Source organism: Trypanosoma rangeli (assembly GCF_003719475.1).
Source record: "Trypanosoma rangeli strain AM80 chromosome Unknown Tra_15.4_contig_00426, whole genome shotgun sequence".
In the NCBI taxonomy this organism is placed as follows: Eukaryota; Euglenozoa; class Kinetoplastea; order Trypanosomatida; family Trypanosomatidae; genus Trypanosoma; species Trypanosoma rangeli.
The window spans coordinates 1-12,023 of NW_021706173.1; the positions used below are offsets into that span (position 1 = coordinate 1).

The 12,023-nt window shown below is 48.2% G+C and overlaps 6 protein-coding genes across 6 annotated transcripts in view, besides 5 other annotated features; all 6 read right to left on the reverse strand.

Annotated features, from left to right (window-relative positions):
• Window positions 1–3,060, reverse strand: TraAM80_08515 (putative MAP protein kinase; the record flags this gene model as incomplete). The annotated part of the gene is made up of 1 exon (XM_029385265.1): window positions 1–3,060. A coding segment is annotated over one exon (3,060 nt), but the record flags the coding sequence as incomplete, so codon positions are not given.
• Window positions 3,061–3,168: 108 nt separating this feature from the next.
• Window positions 3,169–3,213: a microsatellite.
• A 217-nt stretch (window positions 3,214–3,430) lies between these two features.
• Window positions 3,431–3,463: a microsatellite.
• Window positions 3,464–3,598: 135 nt separating this feature from the next.
• TraAM80_08516 (putative ubiquitin-protein ligase) lies at window positions 3,599–4,096 on the reverse strand (the record flags this gene model as incomplete). Its single annotated transcript, XM_029385266.1, has 1 exon — window positions 3,599–4,096. One exon carries the CDS (start codon window positions 4,094–4,096, stop codon window positions 3,599–3,601), a length of 498 nt encoding a protein of 165 aa, XP_029234870.1.
• A 318-nt stretch (window positions 4,097–4,414) lies between these two features.
• On the reverse strand, window positions 4,415–6,019 carry TraAM80_08517 (glycosyl transferase family 2; the record flags this gene model as incomplete). The annotated part of the gene is made up of 1 exon (XM_029385267.1): window positions 4,415–6,019. One exon carries the CDS (start codon window positions 6,017–6,019, stop codon window positions 4,415–4,417), a length of 1,605 nt encoding a protein of 534 aa, XP_029234871.1.
• Window positions 6,020–6,106: 87 nt separating this feature from the next.
• Window positions 6,107–6,157: a microsatellite.
• A 9-nt stretch (window positions 6,158–6,166) lies between these two features.
• Window positions 6,167–6,188: a microsatellite.
• Window positions 6,189–6,605: 417 nt separating this feature from the next.
• On the reverse strand, window positions 6,606–10,349 carry TraAM80_08518 (uncharacterized protein; the record flags this gene model as incomplete). Its single annotated transcript, XM_029385268.1, has 1 exon — window positions 6,606–10,349. One exon carries the CDS (start codon window positions 10,347–10,349, stop codon window positions 6,606–6,608), a length of 3,744 nt encoding a protein of 1,247 aa, XP_029234872.1.
• A 221-nt stretch (window positions 10,350–10,570) lies between these two features.
• TraAM80_08519 (cyclin 9) lies at window positions 10,571–11,410 on the reverse strand (the record flags this gene model as incomplete). Its single annotated transcript, XM_029385269.1, has 1 exon — window positions 10,571–11,410. One exon carries the CDS (start codon window positions 11,408–11,410, stop codon window positions 10,571–10,573), a length of 840 nt encoding a protein of 279 aa, XP_029234873.1.
• A 149-nt stretch (window positions 11,411–11,559) lies between these two features.
• Window positions 11,560–11,609: a sequence feature (A-rich).
• A 346-nt stretch (window positions 11,610–11,955) lies between these two features.
• Window positions 11,956–12,023, reverse strand: part of TraAM80_08520 (RNA-binding protein) — a gene marked incomplete at both ends in the record, with an annotated part of 531 nt that continues 463 nt past the window's right edge. Inside the window, one exon of the mRNA XM_029385270.1 lies at window positions 11,956–12,023. This exon is cut by the window's right edge and continues 463 nt beyond it. Coding sequence (XP_029234874.1) covers window positions 11,956–12,023 — 68 coding nt within the window.

Consider the following 12,023-nt stretch of genomic DNA (forward strand, 5'->3'; position numbering starts at 1 on the left):
GTCGCAATGCACAATACCAAGCCCATGCAAATAGTTAAGACCATTCAAGATATCCACCGTAAATCGACGTGCAACTAACGGACCCATGCGCCCAAAGTTCTTGATCACGGCATGCAACGAGCCACCAGGCACGTACTCCATAATAATGGCAAGATGAGACTGAATCACGCTGCAGGACACGTATTGAACAATGTTCGGGTGACGAAGCGTGGAGGCAATGTTCATTTCCGCCTCTAGCGATTCCTGCTTAATGTCTCGACGCAGCCGCGGAATACATTTGATAGCCACTTGCACGCCATCCTCCGACATCCCAAGGTACACAGAACTAAATGCCCCCTCACTAATTTTTTTTAGTGACCTGGTCCATACTCGCTTGTTCATATCTGTTAGTAACAGTGGGAGATCGTCGGCGGTGTTGCCGACTTCCTCACATGCCTGTAACGACGTCGCTGCTGCTGATGATGACGAACTGCAAACCTTCAACAACTCAAACAAGGCCCCACTCTCACTTTCAAGGCATTTGCTATGAGATGAAGCTCTGGAGGAAACGGAAGGAATAGTTTTGGGATTTGATACTATCTTGCAAAAGGTAGTTTCAGTGAAATATGTGGCTGTAGGTCCAAACTCACGTGCTGCAGCAACACTCACGTTTGGCAGCCTTTCCTGTAAAATGTCGCTTGCCGATCGCACGTAACTTGTGTTGTCGTTTATGGCACAGCGTTGTGCACATAAACGAATAAGACGCTTTGTCTGGCGATCCGACTTTTCTATTCGTTGAAAGTGCGACATGGCCTGCTTGTAATTTCCCTGACGCATCGCCGCAAACCCAAGACGGAAGTGCATCGGTGTGCTCATCGTCTGCCACCCTGCCGTTTCGGGTCGAAGCTCGAAGAGCACCACTGCCTCTGACGAAGACGATGGCAGAATACACTCAATAGGGTACGCTTGATGTGCCTGCAGTTGCGACGCCGTCCCAGATGTCGCCGCAATGCGGCACCCCAGTCGATTCGCCGCTTTTGCCAATTCACGCAGATTCATGATACCAACCACACTACGGGCATTTTTAGATTGTGCGCCACAAGTCCCCACATGAAATTCCTCTGTTGCAATAAAAAGAGTAATCGTCTGCTTCTCCTCTGACGAGAGTTTGGAAAAAAGCTCAAACGCAAAACGGCACCCTTTTATGGCGTGCATAGGGAGTGGTGAGTGAGCGCCAAAACTCACGAGTGTCCTGTCCGGGCGCGAGTACTCCGGACACCCATTTTGTTCTGTGGCGCATGTGAAGATGTTATCAAAATAGGTGTCAAGAGATCTGGGCTGGGCATTTTCAATGAGTACCATGGTGCAGTACTGTCGAACAAACGTATTAGTCCGTTCCTTGAAAACACGACTATTAAAACACATCTCTTGTCGCACCTTGGAAAAACAATTGTGTTCCATCCCCACCATCTCAGCTCGACTATTTATTGGGGATTCCCGCAGTTGAGAAGACGAGTGTGATTGAAATCCCCGCTTTTTCCTAGAAAAGGAATTTTCTTTGCGGGCATTGCTGTTGCTGCTGCAGCAGCTGGTGGCTGGGGAAGCGAGGATGGCACCAGGGACAAATGTCTTGACAATAGTGAGCTGACGCGTCAGTTCAGCGTAGGCGTCTTGAACGTCCCGAATTTCGGCAATTCTGGACCTTTTCCAGACGCCGCTATTGTCGTCTTGCCCACGTAATTGCAGGTTTGCTGCCCGTTTCAACTCCGGAGCGAGTCTTCGCATAGGTTTTACCAAAAAACAGGCGATTGACACGGCAAAAATTGCAACCATCATGACTGAAAGCCCTGTCGCAAGAGCCACGTAGGTGCTTGACCGGTCAAGTGCCCAAAAAAAATCAGCTTGAAGGGTAACAATAACCAACAATATATCTGAACTGGTGTCATCGGTCAGTCGCATGATTAGCGCATAGGCTTTATCACCCTTGTATTGAAACGACAGTTCACTCCGATCCGTTTCTTTCATAAACCTCGCAAAGCCACCGCCCCGGTGCACTTTCCCTATCGCTGCCTGCGCAAGTGAGTCTGAGATGTTATGAGTATGGAGGGGATGCACCTCAAACTGACCTCCGTCGACGGTCTTGATCTTCCATTGCTGCCCCCAGTTGTTTAGCACAACAAGATCCATTTTAGAATCAAGAAGCATCAAACGCCCATTGTTGCGCAACGCTCTGGACAATGAGAGTCTCTCCCAATGAGCAAGCACTGACGGCTTTAAGGCAACTTCCCAAAACCCAAGGCTATTGTTCACAACAAATGGAAGAACATACTTAAAATACATGGGTGAGTAACTAACACCGCTTGTGAACCAACGCGTATTACACATTACACCCTGCGATGTACTTGCATTCCATGGTACAGCAATGGCCTTGTAAGAACCATTATCGTTGGTCAAAATGGATTTCAAATTTGATTTGCGCAATGTCAGGTTGCGGGGAGGAAAAACAAAGCCGCCTATCTCCGGGTTAATCCGGTAGATCGGTGAGGTTGACATCCCATGCATTACGGAACCTCCGATCTGGTCGCCATCAAACACTGAAGTTGCCAGAACTCCCCATTCCTCTTCAGGCGGACCCGCTACTACTACCATAAGGTGGCCAACAATTTCACGGCATAGCTTCTTCGAAATGACATTTGACATGGCAAATAAAAGTTTTTCCTTACTTTTAGGGAAGAAATCACTGCTACTGTTCGTCGTGAGAGCATAATTAGCCGAGATGGCGTGGATGAGGGTCGGTAAATACATGGTCGAGATGTTGGTTGTGGCTAAGAGCATATCGACGGCATGCGCGTGAACCCGGTGAGTTGCATCCATAGCTTCTGTAAAAGTGACGAAATACATGGGAACAAAACCAACAATCCCCACAAGTAACACGCCAAAGCACATTGTACCTGCGATGAGAAATACTGTGCGGACACGGCACATTCTGTGATTTCTGAAAGGAGAGATATCACTACATTCCTCAACCTCGTTCTGTTTCTGGTCATCTGTGTTCTGATTTCCGGAAACTCTAAAGAGCATTTTAGCTACAATCTAAGAGGACCGGAAAAACAACAACGCATGAAGAAGAGAACGGAGGTCCCAGGCCCATCGATGGATGCAGCATTAAAGTCAACCTTTCAATGTGACAAAACAGAAAGCAAAAAAATAAATAAATAAATAAATAACTGAATACGCATGCACGCATTCGTGCGAAGTGTCACAAACCCAGCTTTTTTTCTTATCGTCCTTTGTTCTTTTTCGCACATGCACAAAATAAAAATTCCCACAAACTCCCCGCCATTGCGCGTGGGTGTTTTCTTTCGCGCTGTTTTCACTTCAATAGCACTCAACCTCCTCCTCCTTCAGAACCAACAGCAACAGCAGCAGCCCCCCTCTCCCACTCCATCATCACTCAAATCACGCATACATACACACACACACAAAGAGAGAGCCATATGAACCCTTCCACCCTCGCGTGCATGTTGTTGTTGTGGGGTGTTGTCGGTGTTCACCATCCTTCCGGAACTATTTATATAGACTGTAAGGACCACGCGTTGGGTACAATATCATCACCATCTCAAACAAATGACAATTTTTGGTTCAAGTAATACATTGAAAAAGCAGGGTAAAGGACATCTGTCTCAGAGACGTTCGGTATATGACCAATGGCCTTTCTCTTACCACTTACCATGTAGAGAGTTCGAGTCACGGCGTCCCAATCAAATTCCACGACGCAGCCTGTGGAAAAAGGCATCTTATCGCATTTCCAAGAGCCGTAAGAATCCCCTGCTCGCGAAAGGCACCAGCCACCGAGCTCAGATATGTACTTGTTACTCATGGAAGCCTCCTGCTGCGAACTAAGGTTAGGAAGCAAGCCCATCATAAGCCCAGAACCGTCGGTGCCCTCGCCCTGATCAATAACTTTCATGGCCCACTGCCGCTCGTTTCCACAAAGCGGGGATTTGGAACGCAGCGTCACCCAACCGCCATTTGTCTCTCTGCACGCCATTGAACCGTCAATCACAACGCCGGGGTGAGGTGTGGATCCGTCAATCTCCAAAATCTCCACACCCATTTGGCTGCGTCCAAAAGTCGCTGCCACTAACAACACAAAAAAAAAAAGTGAGGGGGGGCAATAAAACCCAAACGGTCAAGCATGGGAAGCTGCACGGCAGAAGCATGCAGCAACCAACAGCAACAAAGCAATCAAACACAAATACAACAAGAGACAATTGAAGACATCAACCAAAGACACACTTGAAATGCATGTAGTAAATGCGAAAGTAGACTGCTCCATGCGGAAACCTAAACAAAAGACAAAAGAAAAAGCAAACTCGTTGTCCTCGCCACAGCCGCCTTTCAGCACGAACTGCGGATCCACAAGTACTTCCCATCAAAGGAGCAGGACGGCACTCTTGTTAAGCACCAAAACTTCACCACCAAAATGGCGTACCGTCAGCAAAGGGGCATCGGTTGTATGGCCCAGCGCCCAACCACCTGCTCGTTGAGCCAGGGCATTATTATAGCGTGATTTGGGATGCCTGTGGCTTGCTTTTAAGTCTTCTCCATGATTCTGGTGGATCGCCGTGAGGGTTAGAGTCGCCTCAACTGCCAGTGCCCGCCCCGCGCGAGCACGCGCAACCGCCTGAGTCGTCAGCCAATTGTCAAACCCTGTTCCACCCACAACAAAATCAGGTATATTTTTCCAGTCAAACATGCTACGGCTCATTGCAAAGTAGTCCTCCGAAAGGGACTGAAATAAAACTCCGGGCGTCCCAAACGATACCTCAACATCTTTCTCCCAATTTGTGCCTAATGACCAATTCAACGATATGTCAAAATTCGTACGGCGCCCTACAGCAAACCAACCCTTGAAAGTTCCTTTTCTTTCCTCTCTGGCACAGAAATAGTATCGTACCGCTTCCATGGTTTCCAGTACAGAACGCGCATAAAGAATGTCCATATTAGAGTACATAACAATTTGGGCGTTAGGATACGCTGTAAGCACACGCAAGAAAAGACCCCGATACGTGGGCAAGCCAAACTTTCCATGAATCTCAAAGTTTTTTATAACATCAATACGTCGCCCTATAGCCATCACTGCGAGATCCTGATTGATCTGTTCAATAAGGGCGTGATCCAAAGCATTGTCAGTGAACACCACGGGCTGGATACCTTTGAGTAACGCCCAGTTAAAAAGCGTGCGGTTAGCAATGAGAAATGGGTCGTGCATATCACTTTTATTTGGCTCAAGTGATTTCAAAGGTTTTAGGGTTCCAAACAAGACAGTTTTTGGATCCATGCTTATCCTAGGAGCGAGTGACTCAAATTTCCAGCAGGCGCGTGCCACTGTACTCCAATCTGCGTCTGGAGTGGGAGAGTGACATGCCTTGTTGGGCTCAGCGTACAATATCCAATGGGTTGCGCCTTCTAGTTTCTTTGCGTCACACATCAGGCGGTCACCAGCGATGCGTACAAAACGCCTTCTAGAAACTGACCAAAGGGCAACTGTGGCCGCTCCCGGCACAAATTTAAAACTCCACAACTCCGCACTCCTCGCCTTTGAACGGTCCATTCCAACACTCCCATCGAGGTGCACAGAGAGAAACAAGGAGCTCCATGCCTGGACGGCGTATGTTCCCCTCACCAAACCGGAAACAAGACCCAAAGTTTTGTTTAAAACACCACTGTAGATGCCATCAGATGAGTGACCAAGCCAGCGGCCATCCGGCACCGAACGAAGGCGATAAAATGCGTCAGCCTTAATTCCTCCCATGAACGAGATCCGCGTCCAGCTGCTAGTGTCCTCTGGTGGTGCTGCGTTTTCTGGAAAAGCATCCGTGGCATAAAGATGCAGCGCCCCCAGATTACCTTCTCGACTCCCAGGATGAAGAGCTATGAGGGTGTAGAAACCACCACATATGGCACTGGCCAAAACATACAGTAGAGCAAGAGGAAGCAGCACTGACCTCCTCCGCCTCCAACGCATGGACACCATGAAAAGAAAAACAAAAAGGAGTAAACAAATAGAAGAACACCCGAAAGAAAAAGAGGGAAAAAAAAAACTTGTTTGCGGCGGGAAAAGGAGAGAAAGAGAGAGAGATAGAGAGAGTGGGACCGCAAGAAAAACACAAAGTGGGACATCAAAAAAAACAAAACAAAAAAAAGGACTGAAGAGAACACAAATGGAGTTGATGTCCAGAGTGAACAACAAAGCTTTTACCTTGCACTGTCCTCAGTAAACCTCGCATAAAGTAAACGGAAAAGTATAAATAAACGGCACGCACCATTATTCTCTCATAAGCCAAAGTACCCTTACACTCTCGCAAAAGTCCAGCAAATGAAGGCAATGGACCTTCGTTGGAGAAGCTCCACAGGGAACCCCATTCGCCTTCCTGCACATACGTCACTTCTTCTTTACCCTGAAATATGCTTTCATTTTTTTTTTATCTCTCGCTGTTAAAGCACACATCCAGAAAGTGAGATTTTTTTTTAAAAAAAAAGGAAAATAAAGAAGCAGTGAAGAGGAGTGAGAAACAAGAGATACTCTTCGGCCAATAAGCCCCATGCACGTGCACCCCATTTCACCCTATAGATGGTACCGTTACTGATGACATGGCCGTTGTGTTGTAGCCATCGATACACCCTTGTACAAAGGCTGCGTAGCCTACATTCTGTGGTTGGGCTATGAGATGCTGCAGCGCCTGAGCAAACTCGGGAGTGGCATGGACTTGCCGTATGACCATGCTCTCGCTCATTAAAATAACGTTCACAGCCAAGACGCATTCTTCCCAAACAGTGTACAGCTCACGAAGCCCATGTAGCGTCTCCACCATGCCAGGTGTGGTGTACAGATAACTCTGTGCGGTAGTCCACATCACCATGTTGGACTCGACTCCTTGCGTCTGCAGAAAAGACATCACAGAATCCTGCAATTCCGTTCCAATACAACGAGCACTACGAGGCAGGCCAAGCTCATTGTGAATACCATCAAAAAGATCTACAAGCCGCATGATATTAAAAGTTCCCTCCAACCCACAATTCATCGTGAACGTGTCGTTAAGACATTTGCTAGGCAGCTCCTCCGTTATTGTGCACGTCCTGCAGGCGACAAAGTGCGGCAAAGACACAAATAGTTCATGTAACATGTCACGGAGCAACATCAAATGGCCTGCAAGTAAAGCTTGTGAGGCTACATCGTATATGGCCTGTCGCACAGTAGGGTGGTTGCAAAACAGATATTCAATGGCGGACCGTCGTTGCAGCGTGCCGGAGCTGGCTGGCCCACAGGAGACCTCTTCCAGCGCAAGCAGCCGAAGTGGTTCCCTCTCCGAAGCAAAACCACAAGGCAAATCCTTCTGGAAGCCAACGACACTTAAAAGACGTGTCCAAACCCCAGAACCATTGGCTCGGTCATCGCCTCTTACGGCGGGCATTGCAATCTCCGCTTGCAACAACGCCGTAAAGCGCAGTAAGTCTTGAAGCAGATCAATCTTGCGCTGCCACAAGGCAAACGTAAATAACTCCACCGCAGACAACATCGCAGCCTCCAGTGACTCTACTGATGCGTCCCCGTCAGAGACGCTTCCATCCAACATTATAACACGCAACAGCTGCGCTGCTTCCTCAAATCGGTGGTTTTCAATGCATTCCCTAAAAAAAACAACCGGGGACCCCAAAACATCAAGGAGGACCCTCCACTGAGGAACATCTAACTTCCGAAGGCAGCTCACCACCACACTGTAAAACTCTGAGTAGCGTCGAAGAAGAGATACAGTCGCCTGAACGGCGGCCCGTCGATAATTTTGATCAAGACTATAGGGAAGAGACCCAGTAATAAGCGTGTGCAAGTAGTGGTCCGCGTTGGGTACAAAAGTACCGTTTCTTCTCATACCTTCCAGCCAGTAGAATAAACGATCGCTCCACACCAGGGGAACAAAAGAACTAACACTAGAAGCCGTCGGCTCCTCGTTCGGTGTACACAAACCCAGCAAGTCCGGGCAAGTCAAGGCTGCTAATACACGATAGTTGTACAAACGAGGCTTGAGGGACATCCGCAAAGAAACCGTAGGCGGCGCCCCACCAATAGCGCTCACAATCTCATTCGTCGAGCCAGCAGTGAGTAGGCAACCATCATGCGTCGAAACTCCCACTGGAAGAGTTTCGGTATCAAATTCCGACACACCGTATTTGTGTGCCCGCAGGAAAGCGTCTTTACCATCTTCTATACCAATTAAATGAAGAAGAGTAATACCATAAATGTCAAAAACGATAATTACACTACCATCCATCGGCACAGAATAATCAATCCAAATGCGACAAACACCATCTGAGCGAAGAACGTTGATTGGAGGTGGCATTTCGGAGGCATTCGCCACAGCAATACCAATATCAAAAGAGACCAAGGCGTGAGAACCTCGCAGAATAAACAAAGCCTGGGGCAAGGCTTTCTCGTATCCCTTTTGTTGACTTGAAAGAAAATGAGAAGAAAATTTATAAGGTCGCAGCCGTGCCGGATGAATACATGCCATTCCCACGGGGTACAAAAAAGTATCTGGTAACTGTGTGCGGGTTATAAACTCCAAAGATATTTTGACATCTACTGCGGAGGGCTGCCCTTCAAATGCAATCACACAGCGCCAAAGGAGAAGCGCATTAGAAGAATCCGCCACAAGTATAAAAATATCAGTGTATTCATCGTGGCATTCACACACGTGTAACGGCATCCTCTCTAAGGGCACCCGGCCCAGCAAGGCACTTGCGTCTAGATACCTGTGGGCGTACACACGCAACTCAAAGGTACGATTGTGAGTTATCCGCACTGGTAGTACAACAGCAAGGTTGCTAAGCCAGAGGGGTTGTGCCACACAGGCAAACTCCTTTTCCTGATTCTTGTCACGCAGGGAACGCCATCGGTGTGAAAAACGGTCAAACAATACAAAGCCATTCCTACCCGCAAGGACCAGAGAACTACCGTCAGGACTTACAGCACCGTGTGTCAAGGGGTAATTCTCAATTACGTATCGCGAACGAGCGCTGACCACCTCGTGCAAGGCAAGTCCTCCATCTGCGGCAAAATGGCCCGCTAGGCGCAGCACCTCATTGTCAAACGCAACCAATGGGGTAAAACTGCTTTTGCTGTCCACAGTAGGGCTTGAAATAATTTGATTGAAACTGTACTCCGTAAACCCGCTACTAAGTGGCTCAATGACACATAGACGATATCCATAATAACTCCACGAAAAGGAAATGCATCCCCCAACCTCGCGGCGCTGCGGGTGATGAAACGACAATGAGGAATACACGCACACCCCACTATAATGAACAACAACCACGCCAAGGTGGTAGAAACCAACACATAGCAACTCCTCGTTGGGGCTCCATTGCAGGCCTTCGATAGGGCCAAGCCGCTTCGCGCCGCTTAGACACTTCAATCCATTCCAGAAGGGTTTAAGTGAGAGATCTGCACTAATCCATTTACAAACAGCATCGCCTGCCTGTGTGGCCATCGCCAATAGCATGTGCCTTGAATTTATCGAGATACGAGCCACACCTGGGGCAGAAGCACACTTGCCTGAAAATACAATGTCATCCCTTGTGAAATCACTTCCCACATTACTTTGAGCCAAAAGCACGTATCCATTCGCTAACAACAACACCGTCAATTTTAGTTGGAGAGCATGGTGCACGTCCAAAATGGATCCAGTAAAAATATCACCGCGCGCTACACGCACATCCGTGCCTGTATGCTCTTCCCCCACCTCCTCTGGGGAGGCAAAGCAATGGGGCCCTTTACTCAGTGAATGGCAGCTCCATGTATGCAAAATTTTCTGCTGAAACCAACCAATCACACAAATCACACCAGCTGTTGTGCAGGCCAAAAAACAGTTTGGTCCGCCTGTAGTGAGAGACGTCACAATACCAAATTCTAAATGCTCCTCCTTTAAAAACCGCACACGAGAGGCCAAAGAACAAAGGCGGAGTAGATGGTTGTGACACAGCGGCGCCAGTAACTCCATACTCTTCAAGTCAAGAGAGACTTTGAAAAAAAGCATGCGCCGCTGTAGTGTTGCAACCACCAGATAGTCTCCCCTTGGATGCCACAAGAAGTGAGTGGCCGGGTCATCCTCAGCAGTGGCACCGTCTATTCGCACCGAACCGATATAAATCTCATCGCTGGTGCCCGTCCAAAAGTGTAATTGTGTTTTCGACAGCACTACGACGCAGTTCCCCGCAGGACTTGATAACACCGCCACGGAATGCTTGTCGCAACCACTCACTTGAAGGTCCCACGTGTGCACCGCTTGGAAACCACAAGCCAGGTGCATTACGACTAGAGGTCGCCAACGTTGATGCAACAAAAAGAAAAAAGAAGAAGGAGACAGGCAGACAGAGACAAACATATATAAAATAAAGAAATTAAAGGGGAAGGGGCAACAATAAAAAAAAAAAAACGACAGTTTTCAATAACACCAAAAATACAAAGAGATGCACGTCTGCATTACGCGGTGCCACAACATGACCTTGTTAGAAGGACCACCTATGCGCGTCATTCGCACAAAAAAGAGGGAGTGACGTCCAAGCTCTCCGCTCCGCCGCTGGAGTGCGCAACTGAGGGGCGGGAAGATTCTTGTTCACGCATTCGTTTCCGCCGCGCCACAATCATGTCATCCACCTTTAGTAATCCCGTATTTTTTCGCATCACAGCCAGGGCATCAATTATTACGTTGATAATGCCCTCGCGTCGTTCCACTGAGTCATATCTAAACTTGCCGGCGTATGCTTCCAATTGACCAGAGCCATCTGCGACGAGGTACACCAAAGCTTCCGCCACCTCATCGGCCGGCACCTTAGCGCACAACGGGGTCATAAACGAAAGCAAAAAGAGGCGATGAGCGCATTCCAACATTCCCGCATGTTTTTCAGGCACCAGCTCAATGATACGCTTCATTGGATGGACCATTTGAAAATTAAAGTTTAACGTATGACACAAAAGCAACTCCATCTCCAGTAACATCCTCCGCCACCCCTCCATCTCATCACCCTCCCCATTGACTTCAAAGACGAGCGAAATTACCCGATTTAGGCGCACCTTGTAATGCTCCACCTTACACGCCAGAAACACGCAAGAGGCGCTCAGTACTATTTCGTCAAACCGTCGCAACTCAAAACGACTTACAAATGTGTGCCAGTACGACATGGCAGTCGCAAGGACAGTTTCATCCAGCTTTAGACTTTCCACAACATACCGTGTCATGTTGTATGCCTTCGCAGCGGTTCGGTAGTAGAGCCTCCCCAACTGAAACAAGGGATTCGCGCTGCCCACAGTCACCGGCATCGGAGAGCCACAAGGAGAAGAAGACCAGAACGGCGTCGCCACCACATCCATAACTTTCCTACAACTATTGACAAACGTCAGAAATCCTTCAATAAAAATGAAAAAAAAAAAAAGACCTTACCAAAAAATATGCAAGTCGTCAGCAAAAAAAAAAAGGCTATCACAGGAAGGGTAACAAAAAAAGTTTGCATGCGTAAAGCAAATAAAAACAAAAAAAAATTAAAACATTGATGAATCCAAAAATAAATAAGGTTGTACACTGCAAGTATTAGCATTACTTCTTGTGGTTCTGCTTCTTGTTGAATTTGTGGGCGTCCATGAGAAGCTTCGCACGCTCCGCGCGAGCCTTCTCCTTGGCAAGGGAGCGGGTCGACAGGGCAACGCGAAGCTGTTTACCACGGAACTCGGCACCGTTCTTCTCCTTCACCACCTTTTGTGCGGCGGCGGGCGAGTCCAGATAGACGTATGCATAGTTGTTGCGGTACGTGCGCAGGCGCAGCACCTTCAGGCCGGCGAAGAGTTCACGAATCTGCTGCTTCGTCGTGGATGCGCGGAAGATGGGCGAGACGAACACAACAGAAGAGTTCTCGTGCGGGTCAGGCTTCGGAGTCGTCTTGGCAGGAACAACGGACACAACGCTGCCCATCACCTCCTTCTCGTTGAA